This window comes from Pleuronectes platessa, chromosome 10 (assembly GCF_947347685.1).
Source record: "Pleuronectes platessa chromosome 10, fPlePla1.1, whole genome shotgun sequence".
NCBI lineage: Eukaryota > Metazoa > Chordata > Actinopteri > Pleuronectiformes > Pleuronectidae > Pleuronectes > Pleuronectes platessa.
The window spans coordinates 5,811,727-5,832,623 of NC_070635.1; the positions used below are offsets into that span (position 1 = coordinate 5,811,727).

The 20,897-nt window shown below is 45.4% G+C and overlaps 1 protein-coding gene across 2 annotated transcripts; it reads right to left on the reverse strand.

Annotated features, from left to right (window-relative positions):
* Positions 1-3,000: 3,000 nt before the first annotated feature.
* si:dkeyp-97a10.3 (proteoglycan 4) lies at positions 3,001-19,631 on the reverse strand. Of its 2 annotated transcripts, XM_053433600.1 has the most exons (9): positions 19,497-19,631; positions 19,165-19,222; positions 10,607-10,957; positions 9,317-9,583; positions 7,506-7,793; positions 7,074-7,187; positions 6,820-6,878; positions 4,744-6,666; positions 3,001-4,364 (listed from the first exon to the last, which is right to left on the reverse strand). In XM_053433600.1, exons 2-9 carry the CDS (start codon positions 19,202-19,204, stop codon positions 4,335-4,337), a joined length of 3,072 nt encoding a protein of 1,023 aa, XP_053289575.1. In that variant the 5' UTR covers positions 19,205-19,222; positions 19,497-19,631; the 3' UTR covers positions 3,001-4,334. The 2 variants fall into 2 exon arrangements, with proteins under 2 accessions (XP_053289575.1, XP_053289574.1); XM_053433599.1 differs by lacking the exon at positions 3,001-4,364 and having other exon boundaries at positions 4,395-6,666.
* Positions 19,632-20,897: the final 1,266 nt, after the last annotated feature.

Sequence of the window (20,897 nt, forward strand, 5' to 3'; positions counted from 1 at the left end):
ACAGTGAGTGAACTGTTGGGGATTCACTGTCCTGCTCAAGGACACTTTGGACCGGATGGATGTCTTTGGCAGACTGACGCCGTAAATTCAGGGTCACGCCGTCACACTCAAACGGTCTCTTTTCCTGGTGGGTAAAGTGTAATCATAAATTTGTTTCATTTCATATCCCCGAGCGGCTCGATATCAACGTGCCATTTCCCCTGAAGGGGGTCGGTGCAGGGAGGCAGGGGTTCCGTGTGTGCGTTGCTCAAGGACACTCTGACGGGGGATGCACGCGTGGATCTCAGAGGACTTTTAGTGATGATGGGGCCTGAAGAGGACGTCCATGTCTGACCCCTTCCTTTTCCCCAGAGGTGGAGGAGATGTGGCAGCGCTGCAGTGAGGACATGTGACCAGAGAGGCAGCAACATCAAACTGTAGAGATATGTAACTCTACATAGGTTTTATTTATTTTTAAGCAGCTACCTGACCCACATGATCAAATTTAAACGTTACTGTCATACACGTACGACTTGGAATGATGGCACTAGGGCTCCTGTTCGCCAGCAATACCACACGTCAACCAGAAGGGTAGGAAAGGGCCCGATTTAGCTTTGTGCTATTTGGACCATAACTAGCAAGTGAGAAACTTTGGCATTTTGTCTGGGCCACAGGAAGATCATCTTTTTTGGAGAGGTGGGAAATGACCGAGGGTAGAACATGTTACATTGTCTTGCTAATACAGATCAGGGGGCGGATCCAGATTCTTGTTGATTTCTCAGACAATCATTCCCCGGTACTGATATTCATAAGTTTGTGCAATTTGGTGCAGATCCAAATATAAATCTGAAACTATTGATTTCAGACGTGGTTTCAAAAGATGAGGAATGCACTACTATGCACTACTATGCACTATTCCAGTTGTTGATTGTATTAAATTCTGTCTGGGACTTATGAGAAGTTATCTCAAACTATAAAATGCCTTCAAAGCTATAAACATGTGCGCCTGCTGAACTAGACTGACGGGGGCCTAGGGGGTAGAGTGGGCGTTCTCCAACATGAAAGTTGCCGGTTCAATCCCCACTCTTCCCCATCTGCATGCCGAAGTGTTCTTGGCAAGATACTGAAGCCCCTAAATGGCCCCTCATGAATGTTGAGTTTACTAAAAAAAAATGTAAGTCGCTTTGGACAAAAGCGTCAGCTAAATGACATTTAATGTAATTAGCATTACTATTGTATTAGGATTACACTGGCCATTTTATGGAATGGAGTTTTTCAGTGCAAACCTGCTGCAGCCCTCTCCACTCTGGCTCCCTCCACACTTGAACCATGCAGCTCACTGTTGCAGTTGAAGCACTCAACAAAACAAGCATTCATCAGTACCAAGAAAAAAAAATGCCCCATTTGCACACACCGCACTTGTATTATGTTTGCCTTTAATTTATGCCTCCAAAGGGACGCGTCAACAATTAAAATTACTCGCAGCAGTCAGAGTAAATCCCAATAAATCAGAATACTAAAACAACACCAGCAGATTTACATGCAAATTGGCCGAGGGAAGGTGGCTGCATCAGCGTTTAGGGGCTTCACTGTGTTGTGTTGCTCTAAGACTGCAGAGAGTCTGGTAATTTCCGCCGTGCAGCCGGTAAACAATCCACTTCACCACGAAAAGGACAAAGTATAGTGCACGCTGCAAACTTTTCATAAATCACAGCTCTCACCCGGAACCGGTAGGCCACGGCGCAACCTTCTCCAGTGCAGGTCCTCGAACGCACTCCATCTCCACTCATTACAGTGCTACACTACCGTGAAGTGTCTCCAATAGTGAGCAGCGGGACTGTTCATCAGAGGTGACGTGGAAGCGGGAGCGGGGGATTGGGAGACTGATGGAGCTGTGATCCAAACGCAGGCTCTCTGCACCTCCACAACCAGCCCAAGGAACAGATTTATCTGAGGAGAATCAACAACAGCGCTCGGTGTACACAGGCTCCGTGTGTAATTAGCACTATAGACACAGAGAGCAGGAATATGCGTCGACTGGCAAACAGCATTGTGATTCAGGGGGAGCGGCAGAATAAATAGATGCCTCTGTGGTCTGACTTTCTGTCAACATGCGTGAGGCGGATTGTTTTTGTGCCGGAAATCAAAAGAACCCCAGAGTTTTAGAATAGGATGTGTTCAATTTGGAAAGTAGAGGTAAAATAAAAAGTCCTGATTGTTCATTCTGCTGCGAGTAAACAAGACAAGTGGAAATAACGAGCCGGTGCGTCGTTGTTTTTGTTCAACAGCAATTCTTTATTAATGTTGATAAAATAAGATCAGGGAAGATTCCACGAAGCACAAACAACGTACAAATATCCTCCCTGAGAAGAAAACATAAATATCGGCCTCGTAGCGTCTCACGCTCGAACTAAACATCCACCTGAATTATTCACGAGCAATAATTATCATAAAACTTTTCAAGGCAGTGCAGTAAATCCCCTGCTCCAGATGTTTGCCTGGAACCACCAGATGTGTTGTGTAGAACTTCTATGTTGAGTTCACAGTTTGTATTTTGTTATTAAAGGTAAAAGCTGCGATATGAAAAGTGTTCTTCTATGTATTGTCTCTTAATTTATTCGACCTGCAGGATCTAAGAGTATTGGTTTCTGCTGAAGTCTTTGATCCATGCAACAAAACACACAGTTGTGTTTCGAATAAAGGCTCAATAATGATTCCCTGGAACAGCTGTGCATCATACAAACAAACATAACTTAACCAACACAACTTGTAGTTATTCTCATATTTAATTGGCTTCACACTTTAAATGTGTTTTGTAAACTAACTGAGAAAGTGCAGTCCTGATATTTGGTACATTTATCAAATCTTGTGCAGATAAACCAGGCAGGATGAACACAATGTTTTCGAACTTCACGCTGCACCATAGATAGAAAGCTGTGCACACAACGTTCCAGCACACAAACCATCTGGAGTCGCTCTCCAGCATCAACACAGGACAAGAGAACAGCGTGTTACAAACAGGCAGGTATAGAACGGGCTTTAATATTTGTAATTTAATCAGCATGATCATGTTTTTGTGATAAGCTCCAACCACGTTCATCGTGATGATGCACACGATCACCCAGTGTAACAGTGAGACTGATAAATGTGTCTTTATTCGTTTTTGGACTGAAATTACACAAATATACACACACGATCCTTTGTTGTGGGATTTGTCGACAATAAGAAAAAGCTTAAATATCATCAGCCTGATCCTTGGAAAGTGATTCGCTGGCACTTACTGACACATAGAAGCAAATAATCCAAAACAATCAATGTCCACAAGTACACCCCTGAGTTTAATACATAACACGTGATACAGCAAATACTGTACGTACTCTGTAAAAGTGATAACGACATCCCATCATGTTTAGTGTGCTGCCTGTGACCCGGAGCAGACACTTGATTGCAGCACCGGGCTTCTCCGGCAGAAAGCGTGGCAGCCCAGGTCTTTGTGTTCGCCTCATTCATGCACTGGCGGTGATTCTTTTCCAAGTCATTTAAGTCACATAAAAGCATTTAATTAATAGGCTCCATCCATTCGTGGGATCCCCTTCATAGTCAGCTGAGCTTTACTTCCGAGAGCCACCGAGGCGAATCCTCTTAATTGAGAAGTAAAGTACAAGGCATCTGTAAACAGAAGGCGCGTGAATAAATAGTTCCGTGTAGATGAGGACGACCCCTCTGGCTCATTTCCTTTTTTCTGATGTTCCCAGGGGTTGAGCGGAGTCCCGTTTCTCATTTACTGTCACTGTTCGATTCCCCCTGTCCGATAGAAACAGCACTTCCATTGAATTTGGTCGAGGTGATGTTTAGTTTGGGTGATGAATGGATGAGTGGATGTGAGCTCGGTCAGGAGCGATGGATCACTGGACCTGTCTTCTCCGAGCGAATGTGATGCCTGACCAGTGCATCAGATGTGAACACTGTACAACACACGTGGATCAACCACTCTCCCCAGTTTCCACATACACAGGAACTGGTCTTGTTAATTGGGGAACAATTTAAATAAAAATCCTTCAGACTCATTTTACGTATTTAATTTAGTAAAAAAAATATAAAAAGGGCAGATCAAGCCTCTCGATATTTGTCATTTCTTTTTAAGAAACAAAAAAAAAAGTTAAATTTCATCATCCCCATCGGAGACAGATTCATTTCTTTCAGAAAGAAAATGGCTCCAGCGCCGAGACACCAGACCATGACAGCTCCTGTTGAGTGTCTGTTGCTTGCTGGTACACTGGATCATGTCTGTCAGCTGCTTGTTTGTGTCACTGACTGTAGAAGCGCCGTAGAGTGCAGTCTGCCGACATCTGTCATCATCTGGGTCTCCCTCCGTGAGCCTGTTGCTGGAAAAACACAACAACAAGCCCGTCACTGGCGACATGTCATGCAGAAGAAGCAAAACCTCCGACACCCAATGTTACTTTTAAAAACTGCCACTGTGTCGCAAACGCTCAGACTAAAGGACATTTCTGTGGCAGAGAGAAGACTGTCAGTCATAAAGCTGCAGCATCCAGTTAGAGGTGCTGCCAATCATCCTTCGAGCAAGGCACACAGCTGAGAACAGTACAAACTGTTGAGGAGGTGGTGCAGGTAAGAGAGGAGCTAACACACAGGAGGAACAGCCTGATGCGACTCATGAATCTGAGAGGGGACCAAATGTTGGAAATCTGATATCGATAAACATATGGCATCTGTTGGTTGCAGAGTCAAACTCGCACTCACCTGTCGTGGGTTGGTGGGGTGGGCAGGGTGCCCGCGGCCCCGGGTATGGGCATGAGGATGGGCATTCCTGTTTGCACTCGCATGCACGTGGCCGTTTCCTGGATGGTGATGGTGGTGGGCGGCGGGGCGGCGCTGCACATCCAGACGCTTTTGTTCTTCGAGGTGCCGTTGACTCACCGGTATGTTGACAGGAGGTCTGGGGGGCTGGGGACCTCTGGCGGGGGATCTGTGCTGAGTCCGCTCTTTGGGGAGTGTCTGGAACTGGGCGAGGGGCATCACAGGAGGAGGTATCGGTGCATGATGAGCCTGAACAGCAGGAGCTTGTGTCTGCGGTCCCGGGTGAAGCAGGGCGGCCATGGTCTGTTGTTTACGATTCTGAAACGTCTGAGCCCTCGCAGTGTGGGCTGTGAGGGCAGCCTGGGTTAGGTTGGTGGGATTAGGCTGGGCAGTAGGGTGTGGGACTGGAGCGGTGCCTCCTTGGCGAGGTTGGTTGGCACCGTGTGCGACCGGCTGCATGCCCAGGCCTTGTGGTGAGCTTTGGATCGGCGCTGCTCTCTGCTGCTGGGACATGTGCGCCTGGTGAAGGTGATTAGGATCAGCCAAAGCTCTCGTATCTGCACTCTGTGGTGCAGTCAGTCCCCGCTGTGCTGTGGGTCCCTGTGACATGGCAGAGTGTCCTACAGAGGCCTGCTGGCTCGTGTGAGGCAGCGCCTGGGGGCTATTGCTGTGTGTGGCTTCCTGCCTGGGGGCAATCTGGCTAGCGGGCGAGCCTCTGATATCTCGCGGATCCCTCTCCCTTTGAGTGCGGGGGCTTCTCTGTGGGAGGCGTAAGGCTACAAACTCTGCTACACTGTGAACGTTTTGAGGATCAGCTGAACGGCCCCGCGTCCGTCTGTCCTCTGATGGAGCCTCTTGACTGGTTGGACCTCTGCTCCGCGAAGTGCCGTGGCTCTGAGGTCGAGGCCGAGATCTGTTTTCTGTCCTCGCCTCTCGTATGGAGGGCTGGGTGGTGGAGTCTGTGCTGTCCGAGGTGTACTCAGTGGGTAACTGTCTTCTTTGCAGCGTGCTGCTGGGATAGGAAGGTGTCCCTCGCTCGCGATCCCATGGCATCTGGTGACGAGAGGAGCTGGGAGTGGCATCGTGTCGTCCTGGGTTTCTATCAGATCGACCACGACGCGCTGGCTCCGCCTCGTACGTCTGTGTGTCGGCATTTTGCCGGGAAATATTATTATTGTTCAGATGTGTGTACCCAGTCGGTATGAGTCCCCGCTGAGCTTGATGACCTGAATCCTCTGTGTGCCCGTTCAGTCGGGGGTCACTGGGATAGGATTGCCCATTTTGCATTCTGGGATTTGATTGACCCGCATGCGACGGGTTTTGCTGCGTTTGTGAAGTGTTATTATTAGTTGTGTTGGGAAAGGGAAGTGACGCGTCCTGCTGAGGCTGTTGGCCGTTGGTGGGGTACGAGTTTAGATTGACGTGAATCGTGGGCATTTGTGCGTTGCCGTTGTGTTGGGCCGTCTGTGGCAGCGTGCTGAGGCTGACCTGAACCGCCGGCTGCTGGTTGCCGCCCTGGGAAGGGCCCGCCTGGATGAGAATATTAGAGTTCTGCTGCTGTGTGTTGGGGAGCATGTTTGCATTCTGAGCATCGCTGTGCGTGAACGCTGGGTTGTCAATGCCATTGTGTGGGTATGAATTGGTGTTCTGAATGGCATTGTGTTGCACTCCATTTGTGTGGGTATGACCATTGTGTCGGTGTGTGTCGGAGTTACGCAGGCTGTTCAGCGGCACTGTCTGCAGGTTGCCACGCGTTTCCCGCAGGGCTGAGTACGAGCGTCCGGGCTGGCGTGTGAGCGGGTTGGCGTAATGGAGGGGGGGGTCTTGGCCCAGTTCCCTTGCACCGATAGGTTGTGGTTCTGGAGGCTTAATGAGAGCCGATGAGAAATGAGGGGAGGGTGGAAAGAGACGGTGAGAGAAAGATGGAATAAAGGAATTAATTTGTGAAAAGACATTCAGCACCATCACCTCAGACAAAATCAATATATGAATCAGATGTAAACGTTTACAGTGGCTTACCAGAGGCCTGGGGTTTGGGTTGGTCCGCACGGACACTGTATCCCTTTGTCTCAACTGATCTGTAGATACAGAAATAACAGCAAAATAACATTTCAGTGTGAAAATAACCTACTTGGGCCATTACAGAGATCTATTACAGCTATTATAGGACCTAGAAAATCTTTAAACGAGCCTTTTACAAAGTGTTTCACTCAACGTAATATACAACAAAATGAAAAATGGGCAAACAACAGATGGAGGACAAACACACTAACCCCTCCTCTTCCGTCTGACACAAACAATGAGCACGATGAGGAGCACGATGATTAGGATCAGCAGAAAACATCCAATCACGATCCCCGCCACTTCCCCTCCATCGAGACACGTTTCTGAAATAGAAAGAATGGTGTCAAAGGGAGACAATTAATAAAGATAATGAGTCTGGAGCTGAGACAAGAGCAGGAACAGAAAAAGAAAGGTTGATGAAGCACAGCAGAGAGACGGTGGAAGAAACAAATGAAAATAAAAAGAAAGTAGAACGTGTGTTTGTAAAAGTCACTGGACGACTTTGACCAAATTCCCAGCAGTTCAATCTCCCAGGACACTTCGTGTCCCTCTCCCGTCGCGAGGACAGATACAGGGACGCAGCCCAAACCCAATCGTCATCATTATCAGTCACAGAGAGGTCAGCGTCCACCATAACTCACCTACGACGGCCAAGTCTGTCCCCTTCTCAGAGGAGCCGCCGGTGATGGCGTTTTTGGCCGTGCAGACGTAGAGGCCGCTCTCATCGGTTGAGAGAGTCTGAAGGCTCAGTAACCCGCTGTCCGGTTGGCCCGACGCGACGCCCTGTCCGTCACGCTGCCACGAGAACCCAGCAGGGGGCAGCGAGTCAGACGTACAGGTGAGACGCACCGTCTGTCCCACCAACACGTCCCCTCCCCCCACACAGTCCTTAGGGGTGTCCTTGGTCACTACTGGGGTGTCGGGGCCATCTGGTTAAGTGAGGATCAGAGAGGACAATCGTCATTAGCAGCAGAAACAGAAAGGTGTGGTTCTCAAGGAAAAATGTGATTATAAAAAAAAAAACTGAAGAGTTACGCTTTAACTAACTGCAGCAAGTTGGTGTTAGAGAAGAATTAAAGCAACGATAGCAGCTTCAAAATGAGTTTGATGGTTCAAGTGATTTAGAATATGTAGAATGCTGCTTCTTTTATTCCCACTCACCACCCTGAACGTCTCCCTTTGCTCTATGTAACCTTGGTGAGTGGGCACGACCTCCTGAGAGAAGTGTGGAACTGGCTGATACTTCAATGGTCAGAGTCATGTCCAGCAAGTTGAAGAGTAAAGCTGAACTGCAGATCACTTAAAAGAACCCAGAAGTCATTAAAAACCAGAGTTTATCTCCAATATTCAGCAGGAAACTTTTTAAATATGAACAATTCTAAACACACTTTGGTGGATTTGTTGAAGCCGCAGCTCTTGGGGATCATGGGTCATAATTATTATCCAGTTGTGTTTCAGTTCAGTGAGTGGGTCGCCCAGGTCAAGAGATTGAGACTCAGACATGGAGCCCAAAAGAATGAATCAGCATGTGTGGCTGCAGAGGGCGCTGCTGCTCAGTAAGTGTTGCAAAGTGTTGCTTTAAATTCAACTCTTATCTTTAAAAAATATTCTTGTTTACGTAAACAAATCGTTCAATATTTGGAATAAATGCTTATTCGCAGGCTACAGTACGTGGAGTCTTCACTGGTAACCTTAAAAATAAGCTAATTAGAAGCTGACACCAGACCGAGTAAGTTTATCTGTAAAAATGTCAAGCTGCATCTGCCAACAAAAAATGTGATTTAATAATAAGTTATTGCCATTTAATTAATGGTAATAATTTATTTATCAACCAGAAACAATAGATCAAATTGCTTGTTCCAGCTTCTCACAAGTGAAAAGTGTATTTTTCTGTTAAATATCATTTCAAATCAAATTAAATGTCCGTGGGCGTTGGAACTATTGATCAGACTAAACATGCAATTTAGCTTCTGAGCAGGTTTGTGGGGCATTTTTACAGCTCCCTGGTAATTCATGGACTCGAAGTATCCAGAGATGAATCAATAATGAAAATAATCATTAGCTGCGCCTCAAGTTTTATGACTTTATACAGAAAGCTAGAATGAAACTCTGTGAAGGGATTTCTCCGATTCGATCTATTATTAAATTCCACAGGTAGCAGTGATTTAATTTACGCCGGCTCAGGAGCAAATGTTTTGACATGAAAACACAGTGGATTTCATGATCTGATGTGTGAGAGGCTGGATGGAGAACAGGACTATTAAGGGTATAGTCTTTGTAGGATGGGATATTACTGCAGGACTTAATGACGTGATCAAGACAGAGGCAGCACAATGAGCTGAAGCAGAAATCCCGAGTGCACTGCAGCACAGTCTGTGCACTGCAGCGTGGATAAGCAAGTGAGTGGCTCCAGCAGATTAGCTGCCATTTATCTTGATCAGCGTAGACTCACAGTAGACAGTGAGGCTCTGCGTGGCGGTTTGGGCGCTGACAGGGTTGCTGACGGTACACGTGTACTCCCCGGCATCGCCCCGCCGGGCCGGTCTGATGTCCAGAGAGCCGGCGGAGATGGTGATCCTGGAGTCGGCAGGGATGGCTGCGCCTCCTTTGCCCCACTGCACGGTGACCTCAGTGCCCGCGGCCCACGTGCACCTCAGGGACACGTTCTTCCCCTCGATCGCCACTGAGGGAACAGACAGACTCACCCCGGCCACAGGGTCTGCAAAGAAATCAACAAGATGTCTCCAAGGTGCTGCAAAACCAGAGAATCACTAAGAAAGAAAGGGCGTTACTGCAAGAGAGGGCACACTTCAAAAGTTTGAGTGACAGGACAACAGGGGGGGGGGGGGGGGGGGGGGGGGGCGTTATGTTTCCTCTGAGGATAATTTGTTGTAATCAAAGCCAACGAGAGCGGAGAGGGGACCAGATCCAGGCAGAGGCGCAGATGGTGAATGTGAGGGGGCAGACGGTTGTGAGTGGTAGACGAGCAGCCTCTCGGTGGCCCTAGCTAAATAATTGGAGAGGGAGAGGAGAGGAGGGGGCGTACGGAGGGAGGCCGTGTGACGAGCAGAGCCGGGGCGAACAAACACACTCGAGAAACTGCTGCACAGCTCTAACTCGGCTGTGACTCAGCAGGAGCGTCTTTTTATATTTATAGTTCAGGAGTTTTTCAGCTGCCGTAAGTTGCGATGAGTAAGTAGGAGGCAGGGAGCTGTGCTCGAGGACTCGGCGGTTCCATGGCATGAGCCAGCTGTTTGTGAGTGGGGCCTCTGCTTTGCGGGGGGGGGGGGGAGCGCGCATCATCCTCCCAGTGTGGGTGGATGACTGGAAATAAAGACAAGACACTCAGCTGCTCAGGCTCCATTACAGCGCTGCATACAAACAAATGCAAACACCCTGTGTACTGTATGTAAATGTAACGCTAGATTTATGCTGCTACAATATCAGACATCTAAGAGCATGAGCACTGCATATCAAATGAGATGGGAGTAGCATGAAGCTCTGATCCACCAGCTCCATCCCCCTCCCTCTTTTTTTTATTAATATGACCTGATGTGCTACGGGTCACTTGTTTCATTACACCTCCCAGACTAATTCTCTTACTCCCCAAATCCTCCTTTTCTCTTCTTTCCTCTCTTTCCTCCCATCTGCTCCTCCTGCACATTACCGCTTCCCTCAAAACCTCCCTCTCCTCCTTTTCCCTTCCTAGGAGAGCTCACACTTTCTGTTTTTAATCCCTTACCAAACACCCTCAGCTGTACGGATCTGGAGTTTTGAGCCTGGCCTGTGGTGGCAGAGGGGATCACGAGCACCGTGTAGTTCCCAGCATCTCGGAGCTCGGCAGCTCCGATCCTCAGCTGGGTGGCAGTGATGGTGATCCTGCCCAGGAACTGGGGCACCGGGTTGAGCACAGGAGCAGATCCGGTCCACAGACCCAGAGCCAGGCCTCCTTGGTACTCCCATGTGATGGACAGGACCTGAGGCACCGTCAGCACCGTGAACACTATCTCAGTGCCGGTCTGAACCAGCACCGGGTCCGTCTGGAACTGGATCTGCACCAGGCCCTGAGCCAGCACATCCGCAGAGAGGAGGACTAGAACAATCAAACAAAAAGAGGAGAAGCAGTTGAGGAGAGCAGACAACTTAATTATTGCTTACGTTGAGTGTTTGCATACAGATGGAAACTCTAACACATAAACCAGATAATATACTGTTATAACCCCAATCTGTACATAAAGATGCACGACACATCACCACTTCCTCCCATTATGCTTAAGTGAAGCCAACATTTCCCAGATAAAAATGCTGCTACTCAGCATTCTTACAGTTTATGACTCAAACCAGCGGCTCCGACATTTGTCTTTTGACCACGTGTATAGAAGCAGTGATTGGTCAGGACCCATCGTCATCTTTCAGATTTGTAATATTATTTAAAAGTTAAACTTCTCCACAGAGTTTGTAGTTTTACTGATAATACTTCAACTGCACAAATTGAAAACTGCTTTCAACACTGCAGAGAAAAAGAACAAATACCAAACCAGGCTATGGGGGGGGGGGGGGGGGGGGGGTAAAAACCCATTAGTAAGACACACACCCATTGCTTAGTAAACCCTTAGTGATCCCAAGCTAAACATCTCTTTTGTTTTCATTAGCTTGACTTAACGTAAGCCGTGTCAAAGTCATATTTGCGGTTCCCAAGAATCAGCGGCACATGGGTAATTTCAAAATACATTTAAAAAACGCTGTAAAGTCGTAATGATTAAACACATGCTGGCATTATGCTGTTTGTCCATATTTGGCTGCTGGTCCCCGCGCTTGTTTGTGTTGGTATTAAAGTCTCAGGCAGGAAAACCCAGGCTGAATGTTCGGGCTCTTACTGGCATATAAAATCAATCCATATGGTCGTGATCAGTCTTGCTGGACCGACTGGACACGGTTTTCTCAGGGGAGCCAACAGAGATATGGATTGTGTTCAGGTTCCCACGCTGAGGCCGTTCAAGACAAGAAATATGTTGCTGCACTCGATTCACAATATCAGTGACCTTGTTTCTTTTTCGGCCGAGACACAAAGATAAAGAGTCGTGAGTCAGAGGTGAGCAACACCCTTGAGTGACGCAGCACCGCTTCAATGGAAACTCAAATATGAACATGTGACTGAGAACTGGAACTTGATGAGTTACACACATCGACGTAATGAATATAAACCTGAACAACGGCAACACGCTGGTTCATTAAACCGTGGATTAACTGGCAGCTGGGGAAAGTTTTTTTTTAACTTTGTTGAACTTCAGGTTTGTGTGGGTGGGTCTAATGGGTATAACTGCTCATTCTAATAATCCATTTCTTCTAAGCTCACAGCTGTTTCTGCAGAAATGGAAAATAAATCACTTCTCTTCACCGAAGGTTCTTTGTCAGAGACACATCCACCGAAAGGGAAAAAACAAACACACACAGGCGTTCAGAGCAGGAAAACAGCTTCCACAAAAAAACAGTGTAGGTGGAATCACTTTTGTGTAATATCAATTGCCAGCAGACAGGCACAACAAATTATATTAAATTGTATGAAAATGTTGCTGATTATTACTTTAATTATTATCTTTCATGCATGAACAACAACCCTTAGATAATGAACAAATTAAAATGTCATTTACATTCCTGGTACTGATTTTCTTGGCTCGTCTTGCTGCAGCAGCACAAATAGCAAAAGTAGATCTTTGCTCCTTTTCAGTTTTTTATGCATCTGGTGCTGGAGAGGCTGCTGGCTCCCATTATACAGGATCTTCAAATATAAAAACCAGCACACTGAGAGAGTAAGGCCGGCATTATTCTAGAATATTGTCATTGTCTACAAATTCCATATATGCCACCGAAAGACCAAAAATGGAAAAGTATTACTCTGTCAACACGGTAGCACTGTTGGTGGCACTCAAGTCCAAGACAATTTTAAGTCATAAATCTGTAAAGACGGCTCATAAATGTATAGTTTCATTGTTTTTAATGTGATTTAATGTAATGTCCCAAAACAGCTGGGCTCTTTAGTGTTAAGCAAATATAACAGGAAGTCCTTTTCAGCTGTGCATTAATACACATTAGGTGTAATACAGCGGCAGAGAGGGGTGCGATTACAAATACAATAATACAAGGTGCTCACTGGTGCTTTTATTTAGAATAAGCAAAAATCAGGCTTTGGTTACACTGACAATAAACTGTTAGAAGAAAATCTATTCATTAAACACGTTCTCATGGACACTAATATTCCAACATCAACTTGAACTAGGACTGCATGAAGGAGATTTCTCTTAAATGGGTTTCTCTGTTCTCGGTTCCACCTTGTGGGCGGTGATGAGGTGGGCGTGACATCACACTTTCTTAAACATCTAATTGGTCAATGAAATAAGAGCAATTTATGGAAGTAATCAAATACTTTAGTAAATTTAGGAATAATACGAAGGGCAGATTACGGGAAACAATCTGTCAACACAGCAGTGACATCATCACCTTTTAATGAAGTGACTTATTCATTTGATGATCAATGAATCAAACACGTGCTGTGAAGGTTAGCTCAGTTAGGAGTCCTCCACAATTGACTGATGAGCCGGAAATAAGACAAAACTAATAAAGAAATGCTGACAATGTAATACCGTCAGATTTTTAAAGCTGCAATAACAAAAAAAGAGAAGTTAATAGTCTGTGGTTAATAACAGAAAATAAATTCCCAACATAGATGCGATAAAACAAGAGAACAATTCGAAATAGTTGGGTTATACGGTCACATCTCAGGTTTCTCAGTCGGTTCCAGCAGCTTTGAACGTAAAGGCCAAAAGCTGCCTCGGCAAAGGTTATTGTTAGAAAACACTTTCACATCCAGAAGATACAAAAGCAACATTATGGTCCAGGGAGATGGAAGAGGGGCTTTTCTCCGACCACTCCACACATCGACCTCATATTGCAGAACCTCCAAGAACGGTACACCAACACGGAAAGTCCAATATTCATTCTCTTTATCTCTGTTTTTGGTCTCTTCCATCTCCTGAGGGGGGGAACGTGGCTCTGTAGCCGATAATGGCTACACCACGTTCATCGGTTAGTGTCTCAAGGTGTCTGTCTTGTGTTCGGCGCTCTGCGGGTAGTGTACAGTGGGATTTCAGAGCTGTTTGAAAACAGCCGCCTGCCGAGGCCAGAACACATCACTGTGAACGTGGCAGGACGGCGAAACAACGAGCTGCTACGAGGCTGTGGGAAGCCAAGAGGAGCTTTGGATCCAGGTGGGATCTGTGTGTTCAGAGACGCCTCTCACACTGCTGTCATGTCCTAATGTAGGAAACAGCTACTCTACGAAGTCCAGCAACAAAATGTGGCTTCGATTAAATTCATCAAGTGCACATTAAATAGAACGGCCCATTATTCTAAGGTACTAAACTGATCAGTAGTTGGAACTGGTCAAGGAGGAGCTGTTAGGATTCAGTTTGTACGAATCACACTGATGATATCTTTCATTTCAAATATTTAACATGAAGAGTTAATATTCGTAGTGTACTAAGCTTAGTGCTAATTACGTAGTAGCATCAATGGAAATGCAAATAAGTACCTCACATTTTACTTTAACCTGCACCAATCAACATGTTATTGACAATAGATTGACAATGGGTAATATGAGAGAATTATCACTTTGTTCGTTGTCTCTACGAAAAACAAATCTATCATCTTTCAGCTCATTGTTTTGCTTTTTACTTTCGTCACCTTCCCTGCTTTGGTTCAATATCACTCAGATTTACTCGAGCTACCTGATCCACAAGCTACTGAAAACAGAAACAAACCCTTTTCACGTGACTCCCACCTTTCTCCTACTGGTTCATTTTACTTAGCCTCAGCCAATCTTAAACAATCTTAGTGCAATGGTTTCACACAAAACTATGAGATCAGCCAATCTGAGGCAAAAGTTTATTGTATTATCATATTGTCGAATGCTGGACAATCAACCCGAAACCAGAGAACATTACATTTTTTAAAAGGCACATTGCATAGAAGTTCAAGACCTAAAGAATCATAAATGAACACACAACTACCGAGCACTTTGGGGACTCCAGGGAGAAAAAAAGTCAAAGCGGGCCACATTCATTGACATTTCAAAAACACAGTGGCAAAGAAAGGGGAAAAATCCGGGGGAACTTGGCGGCACAAGCTGATCTTTGAAGGAAGATACAATATATTCTTCCAGTGCTGGGTCTTCCATTTCCAATCCCAGAAGCACACTTATACCACCGCTCCACTTTTTGCACATTTTTTTGAAAATGACTTTGTCAAGGCATTTCATATTTTTTATGGTGATCTCAATTTTTTTATCCTTGATTGCGAACCATATTTCCTCGACCAGACGCTTGATGATGGCGTTTGCTGACCTGAGAGTGTTCAACACCTCTGCTTTATCAAAGATCCTCGTAACCAGCTTCATAACAATTATCCTGAGGCGTAATTTTCTTCTGTCCTCTGTTGGCTCTTTCTCTTTGCTGTATTCTTCCTTGAATTCAGGAGTGGTCACCTCGCTTTCTGAGCCAGACCCTTGACGAGCTGCTGAAGGCGGACTGGCCCCTCCGATCGGGCCCTCTGACACAGCTTTTTCTAAAGTTTGTGTTATCACCCTGGACGCACCACACAATGGCAAGGATGTCAGCTGATATGATAGCTTGCGGGGGTAAAACCATTATGCTTGTGCGCCGTGGTTGTGAGGCTTTTGGTTGTGAGGGGATCTTAGGTCTCATCCTATCAATGTGATTGATGAGGATATTTTTCAGCTCATTGGTTATCTCGAGGGTATCACGACTGAAAATATCATCCATCCATTGAGACACATTCTGCCCCTGCTGCACCTCACCAACTGCTGTTGGAAGCAGAGCGTCAATATCACTCATGACAGACAGCAATGACTGCATCCTTAACACCTTGTCGAAGGCTCGGTTGTCAGGGCTGTCAAAGTACTTCTTATTCAGTCTCTCCACAATGTGACAAATGGACGCTTGGGCAAACTGCTTTGCAGCGCATGTCTTAATCCTAGCACACACTTTCTTCAGAGAGGGTGAGCTTTGGGCGGCTTCTAGCTCAACTTGGTTTTGCGACGTGATTTCATCCACAATCACCTCAGCAACGTCATCTGCAACGTTCTTCATCTCCAGAGTGGAGCCAGATTCCAACTGCTCATGATCAGAGTCGGGAATTTCCTCAGAAGAAGATTCAGTGAATTGAGAGACCTCATCCTTAATGATCTCCTGGACACTTTTGGATGTTGCCGAGAGAAGACTTTCCCTATCTTCTGAGATTGTCTTCCGGGATAAGGATGATGACTGACTGTCTTCCTTATTGACCAGTTGTTGGTTTTTCAGATTCCTCATGAGGCCTTGGATCATTTTGCCGGCCTGTTGAATCAGACATTGTAGTCTTTTTGGAGGTGTGACACGAGGAATAGTTTCCTTCACACTGTCCACGCTCATGGAAAGGACAGAGTTGACACACTCTGCAATCTCTTTAGCAATCAAATGTGACAACTTCTCTGAGCTGGTCAGATTTATCTCATCTGGAACGTCAAGAGCCTGAGAAAAAATCTGAGGAAGTGTGTTGCCCAACGAGCATATCACACTATTCAGAGACACAGGCCCAGCGGTGCTCACATGACCCTTTAGGTTAGATTGTGTCACTAAAAAGACAATTGCCAGCAGTTTTTCTCCCAGTATGGTTTTTGTGGCCACATCAGGTTTGCCTGCTTTCGAAAGATTCCATTGTTCGGATGTTATGCCTTGGAAATAGGACGTCGCAATGGGTAAAATGCTGTCGATGTCCATATTCATGTCTCTGGTATTGTTTTTCTATACTTCAATACTGTTATTGGCTTAGTTTTTAAAAATCATGTTGAAAATCCTTCTGTTCCTGGTTATAGTGGAATATGGCCAAAATGGCCACTAAATCTAAAATGGCGTGCTTCCTGTTGTGTTTTTTAATAATGCTCCTTGAGGCTTTTTTGTGCATCTGGTCATGATACACAACTGTCCTCATTTTCGTGAGGATCAGTGAATGCTAAATGAGGTGCTTTTCAGTAGGTGGCGCTGTTGAGCCATTTGGCCACGCCCCTTTCCAAATACTCCAGAATACGTACATTTTCACCACTTTCTAATTTACTGGAAACTTTAAAACTTTTTGAGCACGTTGAAAACGCTCAGAATAATCCTTACAATTTCAATAGGGTCTCACCTGACCTTTCATGTCAGTGCTCGGGCCCTAATAAGCCGATAATCTGAATCAGAAACTGCCACGTAAAGAGTATTCGGACCATTACACATTGATCAGTTACCAACTTCATGAATAAGCATGTCCCTGGGTTTGAGTGTAAATAGAATGTGAAAATAATGAGGAGTTTTAATCTTTTGCAGAATTAGAAAGAAAACATTAAAGGGTTTGAACACTGCAGCATTCAGGATGGAACTACTTCAGGTTGCAGTTTTTAGATTCAGGCAGGAACATATTTTATAAACAACTCATGTTAACATAATAACTGCAGTAGTTTTCTTTTATAGGCATATGATGTAAAAAATTGTTATTGTTTTGATCTTGATCCTTTCAAGGAATTGCAAGAAAAGCTCTAGGTTCATTGGACATGTTTCCATAGACACCAGTATTCCAATTGCAACATGATTAGTGAGAATAAGACGCTGCCACAGTATTTTCTCACCAGCTTTATTCTAAACTGTTTGTGTTGTGCTGCGGAGACACACAAACCTGTATCACAGGATTTCTCCTTCATCTTTACAAAGCTTTATTTCAAGGAAAAAGGGCTTTAACTTTTGCAGCTGTGTGCAAAAAATGTGTTGTGTTTAAAACTTTAATTTATTTTCTTCTGTGTGTGTGTGTTTATCTAATTGTATTGATCTAAACTGTACTGACGCATATTAATCTTTGTTTATTTTCGTCCCTTAGTGAGTTTGAATTGTATCGGTCGTGTTCAACCATGAAAAAGCCAGTTCACCTGTATCAGTAGCTATTGTAAAGGTATATTTCCATGAGCAACGAGCAGGTTTCGGTTTGTGCAGACAACCTTTGGTCTCGTGCCTGTAAAACAACAACAGCCACGCAGCCTGTCATTTGAATTTGAAAACTGCCGCATCGCCGCTCCCTGTCAACAAAATACCAAACGGCACCAAGTCACAGTGAGTCAGGCCGAGGGTTCAGATGTGGGAGGCCGGGAGGACGTCACGTCACTCAGCAGCTGGTGCACAGCCTGAGGGAAAGACTGAGGGACAGACTGAGGGAAAGACTGAGGGACAGACTGAGGGACAGACTGAGGGACAGACTGAGGGACAGACTGAGGCACAGACTGAGGGATAGACCGAGGGATAGACCGAGGGATTGACAGAGGGACAGACTGTGGGACAGACTGAGGGAAAGACTGAGGGACAGACTGTGGGACAGACTGAGGGACAGACTGTGGGACAGACTGAGGGACAGCCTGAGGGATTGACAGAGGGACAGACTGAGGGACAGACTGTGGGACAGACTGAGGGACAGACTGTGGGACAGACTGAGGGACAGACTGTGGGAAAGACTGAGGGATAGACCGAGGGATTGACTGAGGGATAGACAGAGGGACAGACTGAGGGATTGACAGAGGGACAGACTGAGGGACAGACTGAGGGACAGACCGAGGGAAAGACCGAGGGATTGACAGAGGGACAGACTGAGGGACAGACTGAGGGAAAGACTGAGGGAGAGACCGAGGGACAGACTGAGGGACAGGTTGAGGGAGAGACATAGGGAAAGAGAGAGGGACAGACACAGGGAAAGACAGAGGGAGAGACAGAGGGACAGACTGAGGGACAGACTGAGGGAAAGACTGAGGGACAGACTGAGGGACAGGTTGAGGGAGAGACATAGGGAAAGAGAGAGGGACAGACACAGGGAAAGACAGAGGGAGAGACTGAGGGAAAGACACAGGGAAAGACACAGAGACAGACTGAGGGAGAGACTGAGGGAAAGAAACAGGGACAGCCTGAGGGACAGACTGAGGGAGAGACCGAGGGACAGACCAGGGGAATGCAGCCATTCAGGTTTAAGAGCACGTTAAAGACGAGCGCTGTGCTTGAAATGCAATTGTTTTACAGACGTGGCTGGAATATCTCAGCCTCAGTTTACTTTTCCCTGCACAGAGCAAACTCCAGTGAGACAGTGAGGGCTGTTTGAACTGTGTGAAGAAGAAGAGGAGGAGGAGGAGGAAGAGGAGGAGGATGAAGAGGAGATAGTGAGAGCAAATTGTTTTACCTGCCAGTGACAGCGTGATGAGGAGCAGAGGTTGTCTCATGTCGTCAGTCAGGCCGCTCTGCACAGAGATCAAAACGCTTTAATACACAAAATGACTTCGGCTCCGAACACTGACAAATCTGAACAGAGGTTTTAAACAGACTCTGTCCACAGGAGACTTCAAATGACTGTGCTGCTGCTGCCACACACACACACACACACACGCACACACCTACACTTACACACACACACACACACTTACACCTACACGCACACACACACAAACACACTCCAGTTCACACCTGACTAGAAACAATCTCCCGGTGATTGGTTGAATGTTTAAAAAAACTCACCTGAGTATTTCCCCTCGTCCCTCATGTTCATGTTTGTGCTTTAAGTTTCATGTTTACTGACGAGTGAGGCCACTTCCTGTTTCCTCACTCTTACCTGTGAAGGACACACCTGTTCTCTTAAAGGGGCAGCAGCCATTTCTCTGTTCAGCAGCAGTGGGAGGAGCCTCCGTCAACTGTAAAGAGTGACACATTTAACACTTTCACATTAGATATAAGAGTAAAAACACACAGTGCACGGATGTGGATTTAATAAACTAACCCTATATCATAAGTGTTTAGAATTAACGGCACAGAAACCGCTGCTTATGCATTGGTGCAGTCTCTACAAATACAATATAGTAATATATATATATATATATATATATATATATTATCACTCTCTGGGAACATTTTACTGGACTTACTCAAATGTGATCATCCCCCCCTCCTCCTCCTGGGTTGTATTCTTGCTCCCATCGATTGATCTGTCACTCAGCAGGATTATGCAGAAACTACTTTACAGATTTCCATGAAACTCAGATGGGACGTGGGCCAAGAGAGAATTCAATACATCTTTTCCGTGGATCCGCACAAAGGGCATCAAAAAAACACTTTCTTTAACATTGTGTTTTCACATTTTCAGCAATTTCTCTGGGAATAATTCATGGATCTTGGTGGAGGCAATAAAATCTGTTTTATTCAGGGGACTGACATCTGTTATATTTGATGCAGCTTGATTGAGTTTAAGGCGACTGTTGGGCCTTGGTTGAGGTTCGTGCTCTACACATATAGTTTCATATAAAGGTCTGTTTGTATTCTTGTATAATACAGGAAGTAATTCTACTACTTTAGATTGGGTTTTTATTTCCTCAAGGAACAAAGATCAAAAATGCACGTACAGAATTCATGTGAATCGTTTCTTTCCACTACTGCATTTAAAAAAAACGTAAAACAATATTACAGTAATAGATTTTTTTTTTACAATCCATATATGAAGAATTATGCATGTAAATGGTTTAAAATGTATTTCTATAAAGCCTCTAAAAAATGAAATCCATATTGATGAGACACTGATATTGGACAGACATCATTTCATTTTTCAGAGAACAGGAATCATTCGACTTTCTCAAACTGGTGATGGCCGCCCTTTCATGATTCAAGGTCATATCTATTAGCACTCCTCACATGCTGTTACATGGAATCTATGATTCGATTATTATATAATAATTATATAGATTTAATCATATTTAAATGCATTCAATTGTTTGCTTAATTTATTCACTGCAGTGAAATAGATTCATGTGATGCAAAACCAGACACTGATTATTCTGCATATGGAACCAGAAGCATATGTTGATATCGGGAGAGAAAAAAATGAAAAGGAGGGAGAAGAGTTGTTTCAGCTGATGTATTAGTGCCCCC

What these genes read in the sequence shown, in the direction of transcription:
- si:dkeyp-97a10.3 (XM_053433599.1), bottom strand. Translation starts at nt 19,204, where the DNA reads ATGAGACAACCTCTGCTCCTCATCACGCTGTCACTGGCAG. An exon ending in TGTCAGACGGAAGAGGAGGG is followed by an intron (nt 6,879 to 7,073) that starts GTTAGTGTGTTT and finishes CTGTATCTACAG; the next exon opens with ATCAGTTGAGACAAAGGGAT. An exon ending in ACCCAAACCCCAGGCCTCTG is followed by an intron (nt 6,667 to 6,819) that starts GTAAGCCACTGT and finishes GCTCTCATTAAG; the next exon opens with CCTCCAGAACCACAACCTAT.